Source organism: Tympanuchus pallidicinctus, unplaced genomic scaffold (genome assembly GCF_026119805.1).
Source record: "Tympanuchus pallidicinctus isolate F22 unplaced genomic scaffold, pur_lepc_1.0 scaffold6, whole genome shotgun sequence".
Lineage (NCBI taxonomy): Eukaryota > Metazoa > Chordata > Aves > Galliformes > Phasianidae > Tympanuchus > Tympanuchus pallidicinctus.
Window position 1 is genome coordinate 30,985,407 of NW_026294780.1, and position 27,903 is coordinate 31,013,309.

Below are 27,903 nucleotides of genomic sequence, written 5' to 3' on the forward strand. Positions count from 1 at the left end.
CATTTAAAATGGGAGATTTAGGCTTGATATAAGGAAAAAGTTTTTTATAATTAAAATGATCGAGTACTGGAACAGGTTGCCCAGAGAGGTGGTGTTTGTCCTGTCCCTGGAGACATCGAAGGTCAGGCTGGATGGGGCTCTGATTAACCTGATGGAGCTGTAGGTATCCCTGTTCATTGCAGGGGAGTTGAGCCAGATGACCTCTAAGGGTCCCTTCCAACTCAAATGATTCTGTGATTGTAGGAGGGACAAATATGGCAACAAACATTAGTGATGTGATATCCTGAGAAAATACCAGGGGAGATCTTTAGCATCACAGCTTCCAGGTGTGTCTCTTGCTTGTTGGCTCTGAGTTTAGCACCAACTGCTAAAGAAGGTTCTCATCTGGCAGAGGTTCTACCTTTCCTCTTGTCACTACTCATACAATTCTTTGTGCCAATTTCAGGCTTTGCCCTTGTGCTCCCTGCAAGCAAGGTGAAACAGACTGTTTTGCTTTTTGTTCATTAACATTTTGATAAATTCCTGGAGCGTGTGTGTGGCTTTAGCAGCTGGAGTTGCTTTGCTCTTCATCTCTTCCCCTAGCTAATTTCAGCCCACAAAATATCAGGATTTGCTCTGAAGGCAGAACTCTGCTTGGTTTGAGAGGATTGGTGCCATGTCAGTAACTACTTGCTTTTTGGGTATTACTGAGCCGTTAGCTGCATGTCAGCTTCCTGTCAGGTTCCTTCTGAGAACTGCAGAGCACAAAGTGGTGTATTCTTCCATGTTTTAACATAATAAGGGATTTGTAAAAGCTTAGTCTCACAAGAACAAAGTATGTGGTAGTTAAAAAGTCTTGGGATTTGACCGCTTCAATAGCTGCATGTCCTCTTTTCCCCCCTAAAAACCATGATAAATTAAGCCCTAATAAAGAAATCAAAGAACATGAATTAGAAGCAGTGGATGATAGCTTTCTCCATCAAGTATCCTCATCTGTTTTCCAAAGCCTTTTTCTAAAATTGGAGAAAATAGATATAGAAAATAGGGAAGCTTGCCACAGGTTATACAGAAAATTATAAAATAAGGAGTATTCTTATTAAATCCTCATGTAGTACGTAAGTCATCTTCTAAATATTTGTATGTGTTTTTGTTTGCTGGATTAACAATAGAGTATTCCATTAACTGGGTAAAAATTACGCATGGACTTTTATGTTAGAAGAGTGACAGCTCTGTTACTGTAGGCTTCCAGATTATGAAATGTGGTCATTTAAAGACTGTGGGGGGAAAATCCTGATTTTTGAGAGGAAGATGTGCATCCCTTAAGTTTTATTAAGGTGTAGCAATTTGTGAAGCGTATGTGTCATAAGCAGTTCTTAACTGCTTGGGAGTCTACAGCTGATAATTGCTGTAGCTATACGTTAACAATACAAGACTCCTAGGAAAAAAAAAAATTGCCTGCAAGGTGACTGTTTCTGGTAAAATAATTTTTACAGTCAGCTTATATTACAGCAGCATTACCTTACTTTAGTCTTTGTTTCCTGCCTATATTGATAGGCCCACAAAAAAACCCAAAATGTTAGCACTATTGTTCTTTACTTATATCTGAACTGTAAAGTCATCAAATATTTATCATTGGAAATAAGTCTTGTAACTCTTACATTTTGTACTGCGCTCTCATGTGTTACACCAGGATGTTATTATATGACATATTTGCTATTATCTAATGTGTCTCTTAGAAGTTCTGCCTTGAAATTGGCTTTCTGCTTACCTGGTTATCCACCTGAGCCAGACTGATTTCCAGAAGTGATGAGCACTCAGTCTTGATGCTTTAGGGAACTATTTGGAAGACTTGTTGTTCTTTGATCTGCGCTCGTACCTAAAACTTCAGGCCTGTTATAGCAGAATTTGTTCTGTGTTCCCGTAATTAGCTGAGCTTGCAGGGAACACTTTTTTGTAAGCTCTTATTTTAGCGTGTTCTTAACATTAACTGATTTCTAATGGGTGCTTGAAGTACTTTCCTCTTGTGAAGTTAGTACGAAAAAGGGCACAAGTTTGAATTTGCTGTTGGGTAGTATTTTTTACAATACATGAGAAAATGCTGTTGAGCCTTGTGATTTCCTTGTGGCAACTCTGTTCTTCTGAATTCCCTATCCAGGAGGCTGTGGTCAGCCTCAGGCATAATTTCAATTAGACTAACAATTATTATGAGGCTGCTACTAATGGAAAGTAATACTGTCTCAATTATTACATGCTGGTGAGTGATTTGAATAGTTCTTCATATGTAATGCATCTTTGAAGCAGTCACATAGGCTGAGCAAAGACTGAGATAAACAGGAGGCTCTTGGCATAGAATAGGTCCTTTCATACCTTTTCACTACTTGGGAAAAGTAAGCATGTGTAAAAACAGAAATCATAGATCAAACAGAAATGAAATCTCAGCTCTGCACAGTGTGTAGTAGAGGCAGTAGAAGCTCACTTACCATCATCTCATATACTCTTCAAAAAGCCTGTAGTAGTTTTACTGTGATATAAAATTAACCATCCAAGACTGAGCTAGTCATGCCCAATGTTCCCATGAAGGGAAACAAGATGTAAAAATCATTTTACAAGAATTGAACTGTCTGAGTAGAGCAGCCTCACCCAGGCCAGTGTCAACTCTGACTGCTCTTGTATACCACTTAAAAATGTTTTATATACCAAGCACTTTGTTTGGAAGAACAGACGTGTTTGCTTACATTTTTATATTGCTTTTACTTACAGTTTGTCATTGCATTAATATACATCATAATCCTTTTACAGTGGCCTCCTCACACAAAAAATAATCTAACATGTGTCAGCCTGATTCCTCTTTATCTAAAGATATGAAAATGCTAATATATTGAGCTTTACTCACTTCTGTTCATGTTACAGCTACAAATCCATACAAACTAAATTCCATCTTAGTCTTTGAATTTAGTTGACCTTCTTAAATGAACTGGACATTTTTCACATTTTGCTGACTAGTTGGCTTCATGTGAATTTCTGAACATTTGTAGTTTTAATAATGCTTTTTTGATAAGCCATGAATCATTTACTCCTGCTCCACTGTAAAACTCAGTTTTGAAGCATGTGAGACTGTTCTGCATATGATTGAAAAATGTCCTGACAGAATAAATCTAACTAGTGTTGCATGTTTCTGTCATGTTTAGAATAAACTTCAAGGTGGAAATGGTTATTGTATCTCTCTACAGTTCATCAATATCTACTGTATGGAAAAGTATGAAATTGTTTTAGAAGGTCTTACAGGTGACACAGCATGTGAAAGAAGGTATGCATGCCACTTCCCCCTCCCCTCCTCCCTTCCCCCCCACAAGAGACTTGGAGAGTAAGATGTATCTTGTCTTCCTAGAGATGATGAGCAGATATATAATGAAATGTGCTTACCCTCATTGAGACAAGTGGCATACGTACTTGCTTGATTTGCAAAACAAGTTTCAGCCTTGACTTCAGAGAGAACAGGACATCCAGACATAATCAAGAATAAATTCCATTGTAGATAATTCCCAGATAGGGGAAACTCCCCTGGGAGAGAGAGGGTAGATGAGGAGAAGGGGGAGGAATGTAGTTTACTCCTTCAGGGAGCTTATTTTTCTATTCCCATCAGTAGCCTCATGTTTACTGCTAACTCTCCTCAGCAAATTGAGTTGCAGTTGCAGAAAGTATTTCATAATCTGAACTGTCTTTAGTTTAAAAAAAAAAAAAGTAATAAATTAGTTTCAGCTGCAGAATGGTGTAACAGGATAAAATGAGTTCTAAAATCAGTTCTAAGAGGAAACTCTTTTTAAGAAAGAATAACTCTCGCTCCTGCTTCTTAAACTTGAAGTTACTTAAAGCCCACTCTTGCTTTGATTACAGCTGAGCATGAGAAGTTATATCCTAGCTGAAATGATTTAAGAAACTCCTGTGGTGTTCTGAAGCAAATGGGATTTTCATTATCCTTTAAAATAACTTGCTGTCGTAAGAATTCTGTGAGGTCAGTGGTGAAAGTACTCTTCCCTTCTCATTCATCCCTGTGTGAGTCCTAAAGTGAGCATTTAGATTAGAGGTTAGAAACAGCCATAGCACAGAAATTGCTCTGTTATGTCTAAATACATTTTCACCAAACCCTAGACACTGGGTCTCTGCTGCCCTTCCCCTGTACATGCAAGGAGTATACCTTCATGCATAGGTACCCAAGTAGGATTTGCTAATAATACTAGGAAGATGGAGATGCTGGCAGAAGTAGTGAAGCCATGTGGGCTTCCAGATTCCAGAAATCCTTGGAATATTTATGGTCTTACTGCTAGGATGAGATAAAGCCTTTCTTTCTGTGAATGCTGTTAGCAGTATTAGCTCTGTAAGTTCACAGAATCATAGAGTAGCTTGCATAGCTAGAAGGGACCTCAAAACCCACACAGTTCCAACCCCCCTGCCATGGGCAGGGCTGCCACCCACCAGCTCAGGTTGTCCAGGGCCCCATCCAACCTGGCCTTGAACACCTCCAGAGATGTGACATTCACAGCTTTTCTGGGCAGCTGTGCCAGGGCCTCACCACCCTCTGAGTCAAAATTTCCCTCCTAACATCTAAGCTAAATTTCCACTGTTTTAATTTAACACTGTTTAGTTCCAGCTGACATCTTTGTCTGACCTGCATAGACAGGAGCCAGTCCCAGCTGCTGGTTCCCTGAATCTTTCACTTACCAGGAGCTGGTGGATGGACTATCTTACAGTTTATGCTGTCGGGTAGTTGCTAGCTTAGAAATAACTGCCATGCCTACTGAAGTGAGAAAACAAAGATTAGTTGGGAGCACTGAGACAAGGAGTATCTATCAGCAGCAATTAGTGATGCATTGCAAACGTTCTTTTACCTGAGGTAAAATGTTTGCTTAAAAACAAAGCCTCCTGCCCCACCGCATGTTTTCAGCTCCCTTCCATCTGTCTTGGTTCTCTGTATTGATTGCATATTGTGTTCTCTGCCTTATATGGTAACTGCCTGCCTTCATGCCCTTTGCCTACAGTTTTACAGAGCTTAGTATAACAACCAAACCAAAACAACTGTTTCATAAGCTTTCTGGGAATATATGCAGATGCAGTCTCCTGGGTCTTTTTCCCCTTAGATTGCTCATTTTGTGTATCACTGTTGGTGCAGCAATCTTGCTTTACTGTTTTTTTTTACTTCTTTGACTGGCGTCAGAGCTTTCTGGGAAATCATCTCCATTTCTATTACCCCTGAGTCCTATGAGCTGTGCTCTTTTGATTTTTTTATTTTATTTTATTTTTTACTATTGATGGCAACTCTGTAGCTATTTTGGAATTCCTCTGCATAAAAAAAATAAAATAGTGCTTCCAGCTATTAAATCTGAGATACTCTCGTACATTCAGCTGTCGGGATTTAATTTTGAATACCTTATCTAACTGTATTCTTTTCATAGCTAATATAAGCTTCTGATGAAATCATAGTATTATAACAGCTAGAGATTGACAAGATTAGACTCGTGACTCCCAGCGAGAGTAGGGCTGGGTGTTTTGGGGCGTGCTAGCTATGCCTTTGGGCATAGTGTTAGTGCTTTTTCTATCCCCACCAGTCAGGTAAAGCAGTGATTCAAGAATTGGATTCGGGGAGTGGTGCTGGAGGAAACCAGGTTAAGTGAGTTCTTCCTGCTCCACCAGGTACCTTCAGCTCCAAGCAGCTGAGAATTCAGCATCTGGATCAACAGGGCTTCCTGAGGCTCTTTTATTCCTTGTATTTATTGTAGGGTCATTTGCTGGTCATTATCTGGAAAAATGATTGCATTGCTGTTTGCTTAGGTGTTTTATAGTCTTGTAAGATAAAGTAGTTCCTCTTGTAAGGTGTGAGATTTCCATGCCAGCTGGAACTTGCACAAGTGGATGCTTCTAAACTGCTAGAAAAGTAACGAACATTACTTGACAGGAGTAGAGAAGCTGCTGAAAAGCTGTTACAATCCATGTTTTTTCTCCCATGTGCACACTGGCTGATAAATACTGGTTTATCTTTCACAGTTTCTTAGTGAATGCCCCTTCTAGCAAAGGAGTCTTCAGAAGTTTCAAAAAAACTTTTGTAAAAGTTTGTAATCTTACTGTACTTTCATTACTGCAGTTAGAACTTTCTGGGAAAACATCAAGTTGGAAAAGACATAACTCTTGGGTTTCTGATGATTGGGTTGGATGATCTTTGGTGTCTTTTCCAACCTTAATGATTCTATGTTTTTGTGTCATTAAGGAATTTCCAGCATTGTTAAGGAGTTTTGTTGCAGTTATTGCAGTACCTGATCATGCCCTGGGTTACAGCCAATTCTCTTAGAATGGAATCTCATTTTCCCTCATTCCCTCATTTTCCATCTCCTGGAGTTCACGATGAATTAATAAACACATAGCGACGGCGTCTTCAGTGATAGAAGGGCAGCAGCTGTTCTAACAAATGAGTTGTAAATGTCATGTTGCCTCCATGGAGGTCAGATGCAGGTGGTTTTCAATGAAATGTGGGCTCATAGTCGTTTTAGGAGTTGTGGTTGAGGAGCACTAAAACCTTGATCTCTCAATTAGGGAAAAGCCACTTTACCAGGGTGTGCTAATTTCTTAGTATGTGAGTTCATGTTTTTAAAGTTAAAATCTTGAGAATTTGTCTAAGTTTACTGAATTAAAAAAAAAATCTGGCTTAAACATCATATATGGAGCACTTACTTGTCTTAGTACTCGCACCTTAAAGCTAGAAGGAAATTCCTTATCTTCCAATCTGCATTTGAGGACTTGCCATAAATGGGCAAAATGCTTCAATGAGCTTTTTTTTTTTTTTTTAAAAGGAAATGAATCACAGAATGGTCCAGGTTGGGAGGGACCTCAAGGATCATGAATCTCCAACCCCCTGCCACAAACAGGGCCACCAACATCCCTATTTAGTACTAGACCAGGCTGCCCAGGGCCCCATCCAATCTGGCCTTGTACACGTCTAGGGATGGGGCATCCACAACCTTTCTGGGCAGCCTGTTCCATCACTTCATCACTCTCATACTAAAGAACCTCCTCCCTCAACTTAAAATCATTTCCCCTTGTCCTGCTGTTATCCACCCTTTCAAAGAGTTCATTCCCCTCCTGTTTGTAGGCTCCCTTTAGGTACTGAGAAACTGCAATGAGGTCACCCTGCAGCCTTCTTTTCTCCAGGCTGAACAAGCCCAGCTCCCTCAGCCTGTCTTTGTAGGGGAGGTGCTCCAGTCCCCTGATCATCTTTGTGGCTCTCCTCTGGACCCTCTCCAACAGCTCTCTGTCTTTCTTATACTAGGAGCTCCAGACCTGGATGCGTTGTTCCAGATGGGGCCTCACAAGAGCAGAGTAGAGGGGGACAATCACCTCCCTGTCCCTGCTGGCCACCCCTCTTCTGATGGAGCCCAGGATATCATTTGCTTTCCAAGCTGCAAGAGCACACTGCTGGCTCATGTTAAGCTTTACATCCATCAAGATCCCCCTCAGGTCCTTCTCTCAAGGACTGCTCCTTCTAGTCTGTACGGATGCCTGGGAATCCTCCAGCCCAAGTGCAAAACCTTGCACTTTGTGCTGAACCTCGTTAGATTCACCCAGGCCCACCTTTGAAGTCCATTGAGGTCCCTCTGAATGGAATCTCTTCCTTCCACCGTGTCAACTGCACCTCTCAGCTTGGTGTCATTACAGACTTGCTGAGGGTGCACTCAGTTCTGTCATTGATGTCACTGATAATGTAGGGAATGTGTTAATTGCTTGAGAAGTCCACACGACCATCTTACACAGTAAGCTCCTTTAATAATAGGGCGTTAAAAAATTTCAGAGATCTAAAGAGCGACATTGTCTTTAGTAAATCTTTCTAAAAAATGAAATGCCGAGTGAAGTTCACAGCACTGTTTTGAACTTCATATTTCTTTTCTGAATTTGTGCTTTCATACTTGAGGAAAACATGGGATGAAGCAGTGGGAAAGTTCAAGATGAATGGATGTTGCAAGCATGCTGTAAAAGGCACTCAAGGCCAGGCTGGACGTGGCTCAGGACAACCTGGTCTAGAGGTTGGTGACCCTCCCACATAACAGGGGGGTTGAAACTAGATGATCACTGTGGTCCTTTTCAACCCAGGCCATTCTGTGATTTGTATAATCAATGAATATTAAGATGTTATCATTACAAAATAAACAAGAGAGTTAGGCAAAGCAGGTTATGATAACAAAAAGAGAATAGATAGAAAGCTTACCCGTATCCTAGGCTCACTTACAAAACTCCAGCAAAGCGGATCTCCAGACGAGATCCTTTCCCACTGGTAGCCAGCTCTTAAATAGGTCTAGGAGAGGTGGAGCCAGGCTCCACCCCTTCTGGCAGCACAGGTGAATTGCCTTCACCTGTACTCCTGTGGCTGACTCATGGCTTGCCTTGGGTGATTAATCAGAGGTTCAGGCCATGACCCAGCAGTTCCCATACAGTGGTTCTATGACTACATCCTGAACTTGGAAACAAGCCTGAGAATACTTGTGTACACTTACAGTATGTTACTGGTAGATTAATTGGGGCTTACTGTTTTACATGTTCTAAGGAAGAACATGCAAAACTTCAGACAGTTGTGTTTATCTGTACTGATACTTCTGCGGATTGCAAAGTATTCAAGCAGTGTGTATGTGAGCTGTCTCTGAAAGGTGGAAAAGCAGAAGTTTGATTGGCTTAAACTTAGGAGCAAAATACCATATGTACCTTCCTCACGGAAAACAATGTTCCTGTTGCACTGCCATCCATTCAGTTCTTTGATATAGCTTGGTGCAGTGCGAGCATGGAAGCATAAAAAAAGGCATCCGTTGTCTACTGAGGCATCCAAACAATCTTGTACCTCTTACACATTCTTTCCTGTTAAGTAACTTGATCCACCTTCTATCATTATACTGCTTATTTAAATTTGGATACTTGGCACAGAGCATCTTGTGTGCATGTCGTGCACAGAATGCGTTAGGTGATCTGTGAGTTTCCAGCAGCGCATTAGGTAACATGGCAGGTTCTCCAAGTGAAAGTTGTGCAGTTTTTGTAGGCTTTTCTATCTGGTGAATGCACTGAGACCAAACAGGGCAAGTAGTTCTTGGGTTGATCTCAAGTAAGATTTATTTTGACTAATGATTTTTTTTTCTATTTAATTTTTATCTTGCCTATCAAAATATCTCGCTCCTTTTAGACTGGTATAATGATCTTCAGGTCTGCCTTCAGCAGGAATGTGTTGTGTCCTAAAAATGTATCATAAGTTTGAATAGCAGAGTAAAACAAGTGCATTGCTTCATAGTAATCCTTTAGAATGATCTGGGTTGAAAAGGACCACAATGATCATCTATTTTCAACCCCCTTGCTACGTGCAGGGTTGCAAACCACTAGACCAGGCTGCCCAGAGCCACATCCAGTCTGGCCTTGAATGCCTCCAGGGATGGGGATTTACAACCTCCTTGAGCAATCTGTTCCAGTGTGTAGTAACAAACCTAACTGGGTTCTGAACGGAGACCTAGAAAACAGAATAGACCAGGCAAATAGGTAAACTGTGTCTCCTGTAAGCAGAACTTTACTGAGTGTAATCCTGAAAGGGTTTTTTTGGCTTATTCGTTGTGTTTTGCCGTAGGCTTTGGCATGAACAGCAGAAGTGTGGAAGCACCAGCTGCTAGAATGAGTGTCAGCTAGAAGCTTCAGAAGCTGTTTTTGGTGGCTCCTTCTTTGCCAGAGCCCATGTTCTGTTCTCCTTGCTACTGGCTTTGTTTTATGTTAGCGCAGACTTGCAGCAGAATGATCCAGACTTGATGGAAGAAGTTTATTGCTGGCTGCTGAGAGCGTGACTTGATGTTCTGTAAGCTGGTTTTTGGGGTTGTTTTTTTTTTTTTTGAAGTACATACACTAAATGCAGATGGGTTGCAGAAATGCTGAGCAGTTCTGTTATTCTTTTCCTTTGCAATAGCATTTCTCTTGATTGCAAATCCTCATTTCAGTAAAACTAAAGATGTTGGTAGTCCTTTAGTACTAAATCAATTGAAGGACACAAATTCTTCTGTTCCAGTTTCTAAATATCTGACATAAAGCCCACAAATCGATTGTGTGACTGCCTACATTGAATCACTCTGAAGTTGGTCTTTTTATCTCTTTATGAGAAAGATGCATTTTTAATAGCGAGCACTTGAGCAGCATTGTCCTCAGTGTGCGATGCAGCAGACTGCAGCAGAGGTAGGAGTGCAGAAGGGCTGTGTGATCAGTACGGTATTGCCTGGATGGGTCTAAAAGCATTTGTATCAGGGGAGCTAGCAGTTACAGCGGTTTGTTTCCTGTCTTTCTGGGTTGAGAAGAGTTATTGATATATAGGCTTCAGCTGGCATTTGGGTGTGTTTTTATGTGAGATTAAGAACCTTTCTTCAGTGTGGAATGCCCGATACGCAGCAGGATATGATACGTGGCTTATTTGTTTTAGCCTGTGCTTTGCTGCAGCAGCTGGCTTCTGCTCTCCCATCTTGTGGCTGTGCAGCTTAACCCTATCTGAAATGGGAGTAATGTCTGTCTGATTCCTGTAAAAATTTGCTCATTTTTGTGGTTTCTAGTCAATGGATGTTGAACTTTGAATAATGAACAAAACATTGAGTATGGAATTCTGGGACAGCATTTTGCTTCTCTTTGTTCCTCTCTGCTTTCTGTTTGTTTTCAAATAAGCACAGATCACCAGTGGGACTGCAGCTATTCAAATAGAGGCAGCTCCCAGTCCCAAGCCAGGAAGCGCTTGGCCCCCGAAGCGTAACGTCTGCTGCGCTGCCAGGCTGCAAGCTGAGCAGTAGATGTGCTCAGCGCTGCCAGATGACCACCAGCCCCTGCCGAGTGTAGATCTTCTCAACTCTCACTGATAGCAGGAATCTGCTGCTGAGTGTTTGTGCTCTCTGCACCAAGGTTCGGTGACAGCTTTGCCTGAACATGCCTCTGCTCCTGAGCTGGAGCCCATGCCGTAAGGTAATTACTACATGTGGGGCATTTGCTTCTCTCCTTTCCAAGTGTGCTGGTAAGATCTGATGCTAATGGGAACCGGGCGGTGGAGTGAGAAAGGCAGAGTGGCTCTGTGTGTAATCTCCTTACTAGAACTGCTGTCATTAGGCAGCCAGAGTTATTAGACTTATTTGTCAGATTAGTCCTTCATATTGATGGCTTTAAGCCTTGTGCTAAGAAGAGAGGCTCTGCTTTGTTCCTGAATTCCAGACAGAAATTAGCAGAGATCAGAAACAACTAGAAAAGTTGTGGCATAATGAAATCCTCTGTAGCTCTGGATGTGAAACTATCCAGCAAGTGCATTTTGCTTTTTTTGTGATATTCATAGAGTTAAAATGTTGCTTTTGCTTAAAATGGAGAGTGTTAATTACTGCTGTCTGAATGAATGATGACTCTCCAGCAAAAAGGTGAGCTCCACCTTTGTTTGGTGGAGGCTGCTGTAAATTCAAGGAATGTTTATTTTTTTTAGCGCTCTGACTTCTGTCACTGCTATTCAAGAAAGCGTGTGGTATCTCCATGGAGATACTCTGCCTGGAATTGTGACAAAAAAAAAAGCATGGAGGAGAACTGCTGCATGCATGATTTAGTAGACTTGATGTACTCTCTATTTTACAACTTCTAGCTATAAGTGGTAAGCACCTTATCGTTAAGTTTCTTGTTCTTTCTAAAGCAAGGTTGATAAAACTGGATGTTATTAAAGCAAAAATCTCATTGCGTGACACAAGAATTTCTAAGAAAGTTTCAGTTTGATGTTAAATATTTTCATGTGGTCTTCCTTTGCTGACTTTGTTGTTAATTAAGTCAGATGAAAGAAACTTGCATTAGAGCTGTCAGGTTAAATGATGTCCCTCCCCATCATGAAAGTACATTTCTGTATTGAACACAGTTATGCTTCCTGATGTATAGTACAACTTACTCTTACTGTATTTGTATGTACTTTGTACAGTTTATACATGAGGAAGGTGTTTGTTCTTCTTATGTAACCCTCTTGCAGGTGTGGTGTGATTTAACCTGCTCATCTTCATGCAGCTGTATGTTCACTCCCCACCATTGGGATGGGGGAGAGAATTAAAATAAAAGATAAAACTCATGGGTTGATTATGAAGACAGTTTTTGGACAGAAAAGGGAGGGAAAATAATAGTAATAAAATAATAAAAATAATAATGACAGTAAAATAGTAATGATAAAAGAGTATGCAAAGCAAATGATGTGCAGTGCAATTGCTCATCACCAGCCAACCATTGCCCAGCCATTCCCTGAGCAGCAGCAACCCCCCCTGAATCAGCTCCCTCAGTTTTATTGTTCAGCACAGCACCATATGGTGTAAGATATTCCTTTGGCCACTTTGGGTCTGCTGTCCTGGTTCTTTCTCCCCATCTCCTTTTGAGGATCTGAAAAGTGCTTGACTTAATGTAAGCACCACTTAGCACCAATAAAAAATGCTGGTGCATTATCAACATTAGTCTCATCTTAAAACGAATAAACAGCACTGTTATCAGCTACTAGGAAGAAAGTATCTCAGCTGAAACAAGAACATGTAGTCACAAAGGACAGGATTGGATGGAGACTCTGAACTGCAGAGCTGAAATCAGCAGATCTAGAATATATTCATATACTTTTTTTTTTTTCTTTTTTTTTTTCCCCTCCAAGGTTAAGTGCTGCAGCATTAATCTTAACTAGCTGGACAAATAGGTTAAGCACCACAGTAGTTCATAATGTTTGTATGACCAAAATTGTGGGTTGCCAAGTGCAAATGGAATAGCTTGGAGGTCCATGTGGCTGAAGTTGTTGCTTTTTTTTTAGTTTCAGCTTACCAAAGCCCTACAGTTCACTGGAAAGAGTGTAATGCCTATCACATTTTATTTCTTATGTTCAGAGCTGAATCTTATTGTAGATGGTGCAGAACTTGACTAGTGAGATCCATTCCGATTTGAGCACAGCTGATGTTCCTTATTGGATCAACGCACTGAATCAGATCTAACTGGGTAAAGTGATTCATACAACGCTAGGCTATTCAAATATGCATGATAACTGATTTAGATTCCCAAGAGGCTTTTTCCTTAATTAGACTTATCAGAGGCATCATGTTTCCTTAGAGTGAAATATTGTCTCGTTAAAGTTGTTGTAAAGTTATTCTTACTTTCCTCTCACCTTTGGACATTTTATTTTTGTGAAACTAAGTTTTGGAGGCAATTCTCTTCGCGCTGAGGATTTTTGGTATAGGCCCTGAAGAAAGACCACTGCTCTTTTGAGTTCTTGAGTTCTCTTGGCTCTTACACATTGCTGAACAATTGCTCTCAACTGTTAGCCTTGGATAACATCTCAATAATTCCACACAGTTACTGAGATTTAGAAGGAGTAGCTATGAACACGATTTCAAGAGTATTAAAGTTGAAGTACCACTTTTGTCTCTGGTAAATGTGTACATCTCTCAGCATTCTGGAAGGGAGCAAAGCTCATCTGAAGCCCACACATCCTTTTTGTGTGGCTGTCCTCAATTATTTTGTCCTCCACCTTGTGTTGGTAGTGGGAGACAAGCCATGTGTAAGACCTTGACTTTGTTGAGCCTCAAGAGATTCCCCTGGGCACACTGCTTGAGCCTATGTAGGTCTCTCTGAATGGCATCCTGTCCTTTGAGAATGTTGACTGTACCACGCAGCTTGGTGTCACCTGCAAACTTGGTGAGGATGCACTCAATCCCACTGTTGATGTCACCGATGAGCATCTATCTCAGCAGCGATCCCTTAAAGATACTGCTTGTCACTGATCTCCATCCAGACATTGAGTCATTGACCACCACTCTTTGAGTACGATCTCACAACCAGTTCCTCATCCACTGAACAGTCCACCTATCAAATTCATGTCTTTCCAATTTGGGGAGAAAAATGTTATGGAGGACTGTATCAAAGGCCTTACTGAAGTCCAGGTAAATGACATTACAGGATCAGAATGGTTTGAGTCAGAAGGGAGCTTTAAAGGCCACAGGGTCCAACCTCTCCGCAATGAACAGGGACATGAGAGCTCCCATCTCTGGCTCTTCCCTTGTCCACTGCTGCAATTACATCAATATTGACTACATAGAAAACTAGGTTGGTCAGGCAGGACTTGACCTTGGTGAAGCCATAGCGGATGTCCCATATCACCTCCTTCTCCTCTGTACACCTTAGCATAGGTTCCAGGAGGATCTGTTTTATGCTTCCCTGGCTCCGAGGAGAGGCTGACAGGATGGTAGTTCCCTGGGTCATCCTTTCTACCTTTTGTAAAAATGTGTGTTACAGTAATAATGTGACAGTGCACTTCTCATCAAAAATCTAAGGAAATTTAATGAGTGATAAATATAGGCATGTCCTGTATTACACTTTCGGTTCCTCCTGGTTTGACAGCAACTGTCCCAGAAAAGTGCCATAGAACTATCAGCTCATACTTTTTCACCTGAGAAGCCCTCTATGACTCCCTTTGGAATGTAGTCATCTGCTTTTCTGCTTAGCAGTATTGGGTGATGAGACATGAGAGAATTAATTCTCCTTACAGAATTCCAGCACTCTCTCCACTGGATTTGTTAGGGCTGAAAGTATGCCTCTGCAAATACACTGCCTATCTTCCTTTGCCAGTCTCCTTGCTTGAAGTAACTTTCTTTGAAGTTTCGTGATAAAAATTCAGAATACACAAGGTAAATTGCTCGTTTAAATACTTTAAGCATTTATTTCCTTTCAGTGTAGCTGAATGAAAAAAATTGCTTAACTTTTTTTGCTCTACTGTAACTGACTGCCAGCGTTTATGTCCAGGAAGATATGAAGTGTCCATATTTGTTTAAATAATAAGCATTCCGTTTCTCCCCTTTAGCTGCTTAATTTCATGAGACCACTGTAGGAAAGTATTAGAAGTTTGAAACACTTCAGTAAGTTTTGGGACCAGATGGGCTTCATCCTAGGGTGCTGAGGGAGTTGGCGGGGGTGCTGGCTTAGCACCTGGTTGACTGGAGAGGTTCCAGAGAATTGGAGGCTTACCGATGTGACTCCCATCTACAAGAAGGGCTGTAAGGAGGATCCAGGAAACTACAGGCCTGTCAGCCTGACGTCAGTGCCAGGGAAGGTCATGGAACAAATCCTCTTGGGAGAGATCTCACGGCTCGTGCACCACATCCATGGGATCAGGCCCAGCCAGCATGGGTTCATGAAAGGCAGGTCGTGTTTGACCAACCTCATCTCCTTCTACGACTGGGTGGCCAGACTGGTAGATGAGGGAAAGGCTGTTGATGTAGTCTACCTAGACTTCAGCAAAGCCTTTGACACGGTCTCTCACTGTATCCTTCTGCAGAAACTGGCTGCCTGTGGCCTGGACAGTTTTACCCTCGGTTGGATAAGGAACTGGCTGGATGGCTGTGCTCAACGGGTGGTGGTCAATGGAGTGAAGTCTAGCTGGAGACCTGTTTCAAGTGGTGTCCCCCAGGGTTCGGTGCTGGGGCCCATTCTGTTTAATATCTTCACTGACGACTTAGATGAAGGGATTGAGTGTACCCTGAGTAAGGTTGCCAATGACACCAAGCTGGGAGGTGGTGTCGATCTGCCTGAGAGTAGGGACGCCCTGCAGAGGGATCTAGATAAGCTGGAACGCTGGGCCAAGGTGAATGGGATGAGGTTTAACAAGGCCAAGTGTCGGGTCCTGCACTTTGGCCACAACAACCCCATGCAGCGCTACAGGCTTGGTGATGAGTAGTTGGATGACTGTGAAGAGGAAAGGGACCTGGGGGTGTTGGTTGATGCTCGGCTGAACATGAGCCGACAGTGTGCCCAGGTGGCCAAGAGGGCCAACGGCATCCTGGCCTGCATTAGAAATAGTGTGGCCAGCAGGAGCAGGGAGGTGATCATCGCCCTGTACTCAGCACAGGTGAGGCCGCACCTTGAGTACTGTGTTCAGTTTTGGGCCCCTCACAAAGGAAAGACATTGAGGCGCTGGAATGTGTCCAGACAAGGGCAATGAAACTGGTGAGGGGTCTGGAGCACAAGTCTTATGAGGAGCGGCTGAGGGAGCTGGGATTGTTGAGTCTGGAGAAGAGGAGGCTCAGGGGAGACCTGATTGCATTCTACAACTTCCTGAAGGGAGGTTGTGATGAAAAAGGTTCTGGCCTCTTCTCCCAGGCTAATAGTAGGACCCGAGGAAATGGCCAGAAGTTGTACCAGAGGAGGTTTAGGTTGGACATTAGGAGAAACTTTTTCTCTCAGAGAATGGTCAGGCACTGGAATGGCTGCCCAGGGACGGGGTGGAGTCACCGTCCCTGGCAGTGTTCAAGAGGCGCCTGGATGAGGAGCTACGAGATACGGTTTAGTAGCTTGTGGTACTGGGAATGGGAGGGTGGGTGGACTAGATGATCTTGCAGGTTTTTTCCAACCTTGCGATTCTATGATTCTATGATTTTGTATGTTTCCCTAGCCTAGTTATTCTTAATGCTACTAAACTGACTTCTAAAAATATTTAAGGAGATTTGTCCCATTAATTCACTATTTTTAATCTCCATTCGGCTTACTCATTTGTCTAACTTTGCTGTGCAATTTCAATGTGAACTACTAATGAGCTAATATTCAAATCCAAAAAAAGTTACACAACTTTGGTGTAATTGTGATGGTGACTAGGGCTTCTTGCAAAAAGAAAAAAAGTCAAAAAAAGAGAAAAACTGTCTCTTGGAAGATGAATCAGCATGGATGCTTTGAGAGATGTCTGCCTCCAGCTGAACTGACATAGATTGCAGGCTAGTGCACAATGGGCAATGGTAAAGCAGTCTGCCAGTGAGAATGAATAAAGATTAAATACAGCCTACTGTCTGCACTGTATCAAGACTAACTTTTGGCCTCATTGAAAACCAAGATGATGATGATGTCTGTAAGGACAAAAGCTAAAGGTCAGTAGATCATAGAGTAATTGGAATAATTTTGCAACAAATGAAGTGGAAGGAGATTCACGTTTGAATGCCCAATGGAGGAGGGGTGTGTAATGGGAGATGGTGATTGAGACCAAGTAATTTTCCACCATGAGTTGCAAAAGTGTTGGCGTACAAGATCACTGCCTAATTAGCATGTTTCAGATTGCATCATGACTGGAATAAAGCAACCCTGTAGGAAGCAAAGTTTATTTTCTAAGTTGTGGTTTCAGAATTACATTTTCTCTTTTTATTTTTCTTTATTTCTTTTGGAAAAAAAAAAAAAAAAAAAAGTTATACAAGTACTAAGAAGCTATATGAAATACAACATTCACTACTGATTGATTGCATTGGATAGGTAACCACAGAGAATTGATGTCTCTTGCAAGGAAAGTATTACAGATAGCCTCCCTGCATCTCATTGTAACTCACATCCTTCCAAATATATGTGCCATTTGTTATCCTTCTGGAAAAGATGAGAGCTGCTGACAAAGAGGCTGGGTTTATCCAGAGGTGGATACTGTTGAAAGAAGTAAAATCACTTGATGAGCTGTCGGTAGACTTACATGAATCTTGGTTGTTTTTCAGTGAAGGCCAAAAAAAAAAAAAAAAAGGGGAGGGGGATCTTGTACATTAAGTATGCTGATACTGAAGGCAGATGTTCTTTAAGGTGACTGGGATGATGGAGGTAGAACTTAAAAGGCTGGGTGATACAGGGCTGAAATTAAGAACTTCTGCTATAGTGATATGCAGTTTGGCCTTATACGGATATAGTAGGAACCTGTAGGCAAAAACAGTGGAGGAGAAGAGAGATGTAAGTGTTCTGTGATGACTGAGACAGCAGGAAAGTGAAACATTAATGCTCTCATAAGGCTGCAGAACAGAGAAGGCAGTATTAGTAAAAGGAAAAAAGAAGTAGATGCAGACATCTGTCAGTAGACTTTAAGCTCATTGATTTGGTAGTTTAAAACCTTATATTCTGAAACAGATTCCTGTGAAAAATATTAGAAATTATTTGCTCCGCTTCAGAAATAGTCTGTACAGAATTTTGAATTTGCTTTTATTTTGACAGCCAAGTAGTAGGGGCACTCTCTTGAATAACTCATGGGAATATTTACAGTAACAGCCATTTTTTCTTTATCTGTGCTCTCTTTTGTGCCTGCTAAAGAGACCTTTTAAACTGTCCTTTAGGTTCCTGATGTCATCAGCAGCATAAGACAAGTCTCCAAAGCAGCATTGAAAGAAGATGCCAAACCAAGTAAGGATAGCGAAGATGCTTTCTATAACTCTCAGAAATTTGAGGTCTTGTACTGTGGGAAGGTTACAGTGGCTCACAAGAAAGCTCCCTCATCATTAATTGATGATTGCATTGAGAAATTCAGCCTTCATGAGCGTCAGCGCCTGAAACTACTCAATGAACAGCGGAATAACGAGTCAAATTTGGACTTAGCTCTGTGTGAAGGAAATGCACCAGCTTCTCCATTGGATAGTCCATTTGAGGAGCTGGAAAGTCCAAATACCCCCACAGGGCATGCTGTGATGTTTACAATTGGCAGCCAGAACAATTTGACCAACCTGGCCAGCACTCGTAGCTCCTTTCCAGAGCGAATTTTGGAGGACTCTGGCTTTGATGAGCAGCAGGAATTTCGTTCCCGGTGCAGCAGTGTCACTGCAGTTATGCAAAGAAGGGTTCATGATGCAAACCTGAAGCCACGCAGAAGACATGCAAGTGCACCCAGTCATGTTCAGCCTTCTGATTCTGAGAAGAACAGGACAATGTTATTTCAGGTGTGTCCTAGGAGTTTGTCACTTGTCCAGTGTGAAGCTGAGACAAGTCTTGTAAGATTAGTATGTGTCCGGTGTGGTTTCATGATTTCTCAGAAATATTTATTCATAAATAATTGGAATAAAAGCAACTGGGTTTGCTTTTATTCCAAAAGGCAGTCAGCACTATTCACGAGCCCAGATAGATTCTTAAAGAAAAAGAAACTATCTGTGCTCAACAAAAGCTGAGTTTCTGAGGACAGATTTGAGTATTTCATATGTAATTCTGGTTGAGATTTGATGAGATGCTGGTGAGATCTGGGGCTCAGTTGAAAAAAAAAAGTATTTTATTCAAAAAGATAATCCGTGACAATTTCATTATAAATATATCCTGTTTTGTTGTCACTGTTCAATTAAAAAGAAGCTCCTATATTTGCAGCCGTATGCTTGAGCCAGCTCCTTTATGATAAATTGTGCTGATGTTAAACTTGTCTTTCCCAGATAAGTAATATTTCTACTTGCACTGAGGCCTTCTTGTTTCCAGCCTTTGTACAACCAATGAATGTACGGATGTTATAGCTATGAGGTATATCAGAGAGCTTGTCTCCATAGCTATTACACCAAAGCAGAAAAGATAGGATGCTTACCCATATCCTGGGCTCACTTACAAAATTCCAGCAGAGCAGATCTCCAGAAGAGATCCTTTCCCACTGGTAGACAGCTCTTAAGTAGGTCTAGGAGATGTGGATCCAGGCTCCACCTCTTCCAGCAACACAGGTGAATTGCCTTCACCTGTGCTCCTGTGGCTGACTCATTTCTCGCCTTACGTGATCAATCAGAGGTTCAGGCCATGACCCAGCAGTTCCCATACAGCCTCACATCCTTTCTTCTGTTGCCTGAAGTATGTTTGACATCTTCTGTGCTTGTATAGAGAAAATAGAAGGATACTTAAGGGAGGTGAGCCATAAAATGAAAGCAAATAAATTTTGAGCCTTAAAATAACAGGGAGCTACATGCTTGTTTTTTTTGTCTTTCTGTTTGCATTTAAGATCATTCTTGCCTTTATTCTCTCAGGTAAGTGCTAACTGAAGTGAGAATGTATTGCCCTTTGGTCCATGACTATCACTAGTAATGAAAAGGATTTAGTTGCAAAATCCCCTAAGCTCTATGGAGAAAGTTCTGTATGCTTGAGGAGTGGTTTGGGAAAACTGAAAGATAATTGGCTGCGGAACCTCTACTTTTTAATTCATAATTAGTATAAAACCTGAAAGAATCACTAAGGTTAGCATAGTATCTCAGTTGATCTGTGGAACTGTTGTGGTGCTGGTGGTTTTGAGGTTCTAGCTTACGATTTTTTATTTTCCTTTTTAAATCAAACCATCCACAGATTGTGTAGTTCTGCTGTTTTCTTTACTGGATCTTATCATTTAGCCACATTGTATCAAAGATCTTAATAATCTGCCAAATATGTGATCTTTTGACCAAAATAACTCAAAATGAAAAAGTCCACTCTCCACAGCTATCTTCTTTCTAAATCTTTTTTCTATTGAATGGAGTGTTTTGTTCTTGCTGAAATACTATTAGCCAATATAGACTTAATTATGGCAACGTTACTCCTACTGAGTGAGCCAGTATGCTGAAGGTGCTGTGTGAAATGGAAAGAGGTAGATTTTTGACATTTTTCTTGCTATTAGCACTGTGCCTCCAAGGCAGTCATAAACTAGACTTTCTTGTTCTTTCTGTTTTTTTTGTTTGTTTTTTGTTTGTTTTTTTTCCAAGGTTGGAAGATTTGAAGTTAACCTCATCAGTCCAGACACCAAATCAGTTGTGCTTGAAAAGAATTTTAAAGATATCTCTTCATGTTCTCAGGTAAGCTTTAATGGGAAGCAACGTATAGGTTATTAGAAAAAAAGGGCGAATGTTTTTAAACTGTGATGGGAGGTTTAGGGTTGGGGTTATTAGGAGGAAGTTTTTCACACAGGGTGGTGATGCACTGGAACAGGTTGTCCAATGAGGCTGTGGATGCCCCATCCCTGGAGGCATTCAAGGCCAGGCTGGATATGGCTCTGGGCAGCCTGTTCTAGTGGTTGACAGGCCTGCACATAGCAGGGGGGTTGAAACGAGATGATCATTGTGGTCCTTTTCAGCCCAGGCCATTCTGTGAAAAAGAATTGATCTGTTCTTAGCTTGGTTGCCTTACTAGCTTACAGAAAACTGAAAAAATAAGTTGTTTTTTTTTCCTTCAGAATTCTGTGCTGTTCTCCTTTATTCAGTCTCAAAGGCCACTTTTAAAAAGTTTATCCCATCTGTCTAAATTAGATTTTGAGAGGTTGTGATGAATGTGTATATTGACTCTGCACAAAGTTGACTGGAAAATGTCATTGACTTCTTTGGGGAAGAATATATCCAGCTGCAATGGCTGGGTATTAAATTGCGATTGCTTCATAAACAGTTGCAGCAGACGAAGTAGTGATTTTCCTTTACAGTACTGAGAGCTGTTATTTAAGTCAGGGACTATACTTGTCTGGTAGCAGCAATGAGTAGATTCTGCAAAAAAAAAAAAAAAACAACCCGACAACACCGTCATTCCCAAAGAGCTTAAATACAGAAATGATGAACACAGAATAATCAGCATGAGCTGCAGTAGTGGTAACTTTCATCACTGGTCAGAAAGCCAAGTATAAACTGTTCTGCTTTGGAAGAACATTGGATTTAATTTTGGAAGCAGCTTAATATCCATTCACGATGCTCTGAGAGTTCTGTTTCTGAGTAGCTGATCTCCTGAAAGCCTCTGGAGTGAAGGGAGAAGCACATCAGATCAGCCTTTCAGAAAAACAGATTACCTGCATCATTTCTTCTAGAGAATATGGTAATAGGTGAACCTAGCTTTCTCCAGCTTGTAAATGTGTCTTATGAAAAGTGGATCATGGAGACTGAGGGATTTGTTGTCCTATCTTGCTGTTGTTCAACAGCTGTTACTTGTGATGCTTTGTGTTTTGAAGCCTTTTTTTAAATTACCTTCTCCCATGCACGTGCATTATTTCAGGCCACCTTAAACGCTGTTATTCTAGTTTGAAGTATGCTTTCTGGCATACTCTAGGCCTGCATTGCACCCCTCATTTTAATGCTAATTAGAAATCTGCTCTTGTATGGCTGTGCTACTAGTGTTCATATGAATTAAGAACTTTTCACTTCTTGAAAATCAAAGGGGCATTAGACTGCCCAGAGGTCAAGGCTTTTAGGTGGTGGAGTCTGTCTACAGCTAGTAGTGGAAAAATGCATGTGCAAATATAGAGTGGAACAATATAATCAGGCAGTTATTTATTAATAACTGTACAGTAAATATAGATAAAATATTCTTAAAGCAGTGTTACAGAAAGCAGAGTTGGTAGATGGTTTGACTCTTTCTTCCATCTGATTGCCAAACTGAGTGGTGTACTGAGCTGAATAAAAGTGATGGTTATTATGTACTGGATTCTGGTGTTGTATGTACATACCTAAAATGGGCAAACAGAACTGTTTTAGACATGGACAACTTTTGTTCTGCTGACTTCAAAGAATCATATTTCAAACTGAGGGGCATGGTTAGTGGATGTGGTGGTTGATGGATTGATGGTTGGATTAGATCTTGGTGGTCTTTTCCAAATTTAATGATTCTATGGTGGAGACAAGCAAGACCACTGTAGACCTCTGACATCTTGCTTTTCCTTCAGTAAAATAATTATATATGGTCAATAATGTCAGGTAATGCTGCATATTGGGTTTTGGAAGTGGAGGATTTTGCTGTCATTTGGAGAAATGTTTTTGTCGTTTTGTGTGCCTGAATAACTTACGGACTGGTAATACTATGGGTTTCTCAATTAATGCAAAAAATACTTCAGAGAAGCCAGTTGTTTGTTTTTTTTTTTCCTTATGTTCAGTAGATATGAAATATGTAAGTTGTCCAAGTAAGGGTTTGCTTGCATAAAGATAATCAGTATTTCTTTCAAGAACTCTGCTAGCCACAGGGCTTCTCTGTTGTGGATTTATAGGGAAGTGATTTACTATGTGATGTGAGACTGCAGCTTATTAATGTTTGTTCTCCGAGCTTTGAAAACAATGAAAAAGATGTTCTTTTCAGCTTGCATTCTGGATTCTCTTAGTCTGGTGTAATAAAGCTGTTTTATTCTATAGTTTGAGTATGGTTGATTGGCTACGTTTAGTTCATTATCTGCACTTTTCATAATTGTCAAATCAGCAGATAAAACGGACAGGAGATCCCTGTGTGTGCACTGTCAGTCAGTTGAAGAAGTTTCCTTGTTTCAGCTTTCCTGATCTTGAGAGAACTGAGAAAAACGAGAAAGGTGTGTGTGATTTGGCATTCTGAGTCAGACTATTCTTGAAGAAAAGTGGTGGAGGGACATATTGTACTGTTTATGCTTTGGTGCAAGTGTCATGTCCTTCTCCCCCACGCATGTTCTCTTGCAGAGCCTGACAAATCTGACAGCAGTAGGCTTGTCCAGGCATGGTCAGCAATGAGGGAACTGGCATCTTTCTGATACACTTCAAGTAAACACAACTTCCTTGCAATACAAAGCAACCCTTTGCTGTTATATCAATTAAAAAGTGTGTATCCATCTGTTTTTTTTTTTTTTAATTATTCTTCTGTAGATATCGTGTGTTATTTGAAAATGGATTCAGTTAAGTCAGAATTGGTGTGGACTGTGGTAAAATAATGGAAGTTATACCCTCTTAGAAAGTCTCTGCACTTAAGTTTCTCTTCAGTGGCACAAATGTAACCTCTGGAATTTTGTTTTTAGTTTTAAAATCTGCTGGGATTAGCAACAATATGTTCAGTCTGTCACGTAGTGTGTTACCAGTTTTGTCTGGAGTGTTCTCTGTAGGGACAGACAAGTTGTTTGGCCTCCTCCCCTCTTCTATGACTTAGGTGTTTTCTTTGGAGATGGATCCAAGCAACCAAGTTGTGCTTTCTGATGTATTTGAACTTGAGAGATTAAGCTTTCTTCTGGAGAGAATCTGCTATTACCATACTTAGATGATAAAAACATTGGCAAGAGCTTTAACAATAATGAGTCATGTTCCATGAATTGAGACTGTGAATATCGTGCTTCTTAGGAAGCAGCTGTCTTTGATCTTCTCTGTGCTGTTTTTAGCAAGGCAGCGTTCCCTCTCAAGCAGTTAGAATAGTATCTTGAAATAAAACATCAGTAGTAATGCGTAGGAATTCATGAAACTTCTAGTATGTAACAGTCTAAAAACATAATTTATTTAAGAATCCAGTTGGAATTCTACATGCCTTTGCTCATTTCCTGTTCCTTTTTGTGTTGTTCAGTCTTTATTTACAGGAAAGAGAAGATCTGTTGCTACTTTGATGCTACTCCAGTCCCATGTTCTAGTGTGGGCTTAGTGCATGCAGCCTTCACTGTAGGGACTGTTCCAAACACAGAATCTCACAAAATCACAGAATGGCCTGAGTTGGAAGGGACCTCAAGGATCGTGATCTCCAACACCCCACATTTAATACTAGACCAGCCTGCCCAGGGCCCCATCCAACTTGGCCTTGGACACCTCCAGGGATGGGGCATCCACAGTCTCTCTAGACAGCCTGTTCCAGCACCTCAGCACTCTCACAGTAAAGAACTTCCTCCTGATATCCAACCTAAATCTTTCCTCCCTCAACTTAAAACAACTTCCCCTTGTCCTGCTGTTCTCTACAGCCTTGAACTGCTTTGTTGTCTTCCCTGAATATCTGTTCTCCTCAAGGAGAATACATTCAGGTCCAGATCTATTGTTTTGTAACTACAGCTTTATGTAATTTCTTAATCCAAAAAAGAAAAAATAAATAAAAATTAACTATTGAATTTGTACGATAGATCATTAGAAGGATGTATTTATAGTTTCTCAAATTTTTGTGTTGATTAGTATTGGAGTCCGGTGACTAGTTTTGGTTTCACTTTGAAAACTAAACATGTTTCTAAAGTAGTTCACTAATGCTGATTTTTAAACTATTTTAAACGCAATATTTTTTCATTAAAAAAACCTCTTTTTTAGGGTATAAAACACGTTGATCACTTTGGCTTCATTTGCCGGGAATCTGTTGAACCTGCTTTAAGCCAGTATGTTTGCTACGTGTTCCAGTGTGCAAGTGAGTCTCTGGTGAGTATTTATAAACTATCCCAACATCTCCATCAGATTGTGTCTAAAACATTTCTGAAACCGTGGCAATCTCTGTTCTACTCTGTAAAGTACGCCTCAGTGGTCATGTCTCACACCTCTGCACCTCAGTTGTGAATTTGAAACTAAGATACAGGAAGCACACAGGTTCTGTCCTACAGACTTATGCTGCTGCTCTGCTGATGTGGATGTCAATAACAAATAGAAAAAATAGGAAAAGTCCAGGGTTCATACATTTAAGCTGCAAGCATGTTTGGACTCTGTGTTTGTAACTCTTGCATTTCTAATTGTTGAGACGCTTGGTTCCCTATTAATCATACAATTACTTGTTTTGAATCAGTAACAAAGCTGATGATAAAACCCAAGCAGATTTTTCAAGATAGTATTTCTACAACCTGTTTTTGCATGTGGCTTCTGTTTTTTTTCTATATTCTGTTTCGCTCCTCAGGAGAGAAAAATAACAACATCTAATCAAAGAGGCAGAAAACCTGAATTCACACATGGTATGTGTGCAACTAAAAAATCCAATAAAAATTTCATAAAGGGTGTATTTGTTGGCTGAGCTACCTGGTGCCAGTTATTTAAATGATAGAGGTAACTGCTTGATGTGAGACTTATGAGATCAATGGAATCTCTGTTCTGACTTGAAATGCTAAGCGACTTACTGATAAATCTGACAATGCATAATTTGGTTCAGAGGCGCTTAAATTTTGTGGTCTGTGAAGAAACAAAATATCTGTGAATCCTTCTACATGGTCAAATACTGTTTTGCATGTGAATGTCCACATTGCAATATGAAGTGGACATTCCCAATCTACTTTCAAAGGCGATCCCTTGGACATCAGCAGCAGTTTGACTTTGGCAATGTAGAGCTGCAAAATGTTGTGTTTTCCAAATTCAGTGCTGTCAGGCAGGCTGTGTTAGTTGACTTTTCATTGGCTCTAAACCTAGTTACAGTTCCCATGATTTTGGTGTAGTCAGAATCTGTGTGCTTAGTACTGTTCTGTTTATCTTTCATTTGAGGCATCTTTGCTAGCTTACTCTTAACAGTTACATGTTGGTATTATGAGGTGGACATTCATTTTACCACAGCCTGCATTATTGCTAAAGAGAGCACTTAGGAAATGCTGTCCGTGCTTAAGACTCTTTTTAAAGAAGTAAATGGGTACAACCTAAAATATTGTCTTCAATCTTATTTCCTGCTGATGCAAAGGCATGGGTGAACAGCTTTTAATAAGGATAGTGTTAGCCTCAAATACAAACAGGGTGACTCAAGTGGTGGCCAGTCTAATGGTCTTTTGATCTGGAGTAAAGTGAATGTGGGGGAAGATCCTGTCTGCTAGCAGGGTTAGGTCTGTGAGGCTTTGTGCTGAAGGGTGAGTGGTTATTGGAGAAATATAATTGAGGGGGACTAATGTAATTTGCAGGAGAAACTTGAAGCTAAAGAGAAGAAATTAATTTTTTATTTAGCCAGTAACCGTGAGTATAGTTTGATATTCAAAGTTATGCTTTTAACTGAGTTTTAAGATGGTGAACAGATTATTTCAGTGGAGACTGAGGAAATACGGAATCGAGGATAACCTTTTTTTCAGGCCGAAAATGTGCTTGCAGTTGAACAGTAGAAACTTGGAAACGTAGTTTGAGATCCTTGCACAGAGTAACTGATAAATTCATTTCCAAAATAATGATTGTGTTATCATTTTTACTATTAGTGGAAACTTACTATCTGTCTCTGAAGCTCTTTTCAAACGCACTGGCAGGTGAATATCTAGAAGTATTCGGGTGCCTGTGGATGCAGATATATCCTAGACACAACGCAAGTTAGATGTGAAGGCTCTTCTGAATACAAACTTCTGTCTTCCACCCTTATGTGTCCATTTACCTTTTGAAATTATCTACATCACTAAATCCTCTGCGTCAGCAAAGTAGTTGGAGGTTTCAGAAAATTCCAGTGTTGAAGTTCAGGTAGCAAACTGTGTCTTTGCCTTTGTCTTAGAATGGGCAGAAAGCAGGGGATAAAACTTTGAACTCTAGAAGACAGCAAGCAGGTTGTTTGATGGCAAAGCACCTGTCTCTGGGTGTAAGGTATGAACCTTATTTGATGTATATGGCATGCACTGTTGTTTACATGTTATCTTTTTGCTCTTTTACCTTTAGGTTGATGAGGTAATGCTTACCTTGAAGCAAGCCTTTAGCACTGCTGCAGCTCTTCAGAGTGCCAAGACGCAGGTTAAGCTGTGTGAGGCCTGTCCTATGCATTCATTGCACAAACTTTGTGAAAGAATTGAAGGTAGGAGCTGAATTTGTGTTACAGTTTTTTTGCCTGATTATTCCAGAAATACCATACTGTACATGTAAAATTTAATTGTGTCAACCATGCACTTTTATTGATGTGGGAAGGGAGAGAAAAGTTTCCCAATAAGGTCTTTGCATTGCTTTCCACTCTGTGCGATTGAATGGAGGTAGCTGCAGTAATGAGCAACTGAGTATAATACAGATTGCGTTAAAAGTACATACTCTTTTATTGTTATACTTATCTTAAGCATTAAGAGAGACAAAAAAGACAACAGTTCTCCCTTTCCTGAAGATAAGCTGTTTCAAAATGGATCATGAAGAGACAGTGATCAAGAGAGGATCTTCCTTTCGCATGTATTCATTCTTGTGAGAGAAGAATAAAGTGGTGGGAGGCTTTTTTTTTTTTTTTTTTTTTTTTTTTTCCTTTGTTTTTTAAGTTTTGTGTCTATTCTCTTAGGTACTTAAAATGGTTTTCTTTCTATCATAGGAAATAAATGATTAAGATAGCGACTTAAGGAGCAACTTATGAGAAGGCCTTATGAGGAAGGACTGAAGGATCTGGGATTGTTCAGTCTGGCGAAGAGGAGGCTCATGGGAGACTTTATTGCTCTCTATAACTACCTGAAGGGAGGTTGTAGTGAGCTGGGGGTCGGCCTCTTCTCTTGTGTAACTGGTGATAGGGCTAGAGGGAATGGCTTCAAGCTGTGCCAGGGAAGATTTCGGCTGGACATTAGGAAATACT

At 40.7% G+C, this 27,903-nt stretch overlaps 1 protein-coding gene and 1 long non-coding RNA gene across 2 annotated transcripts in view; both read left to right on the forward strand.

Moving 5' to 3' along the window:
• The window catches only part of TBC1D4 (TBC1 domain family member 4), a 103,007-nt gene that overhangs the window by 42,514 nt on the left and 32,590 nt on the right, over positions 1–27,903 (forward strand). The window contains exons 2-5 of the mRNA XM_052705557.1: positions 18,120–18,716; positions 20,472–20,561; positions 24,744–24,848; positions 27,024–27,156. Coding sequence (XP_052561517.1) covers positions 18,120–18,716; positions 20,472–20,561; positions 24,744–24,848; positions 27,024–27,156 — 925 coding nt within the window. The remainder of the gene's footprint in view (positions 1–18,119; positions 18,717–20,471; positions 20,562–24,743; positions 24,849–27,023; positions 27,157–27,903) is intronic.
• LOC128092134 (uncharacterized) lies at positions 7,605–14,527 on the forward strand. Its single transcript, XR_008211650.1, has 3 exons — positions 7,605–10,980; positions 11,483–11,644; positions 12,893–14,527. It is a non-coding gene; the product is annotated as an uncharacterized LOC128092134 (long non-coding RNA).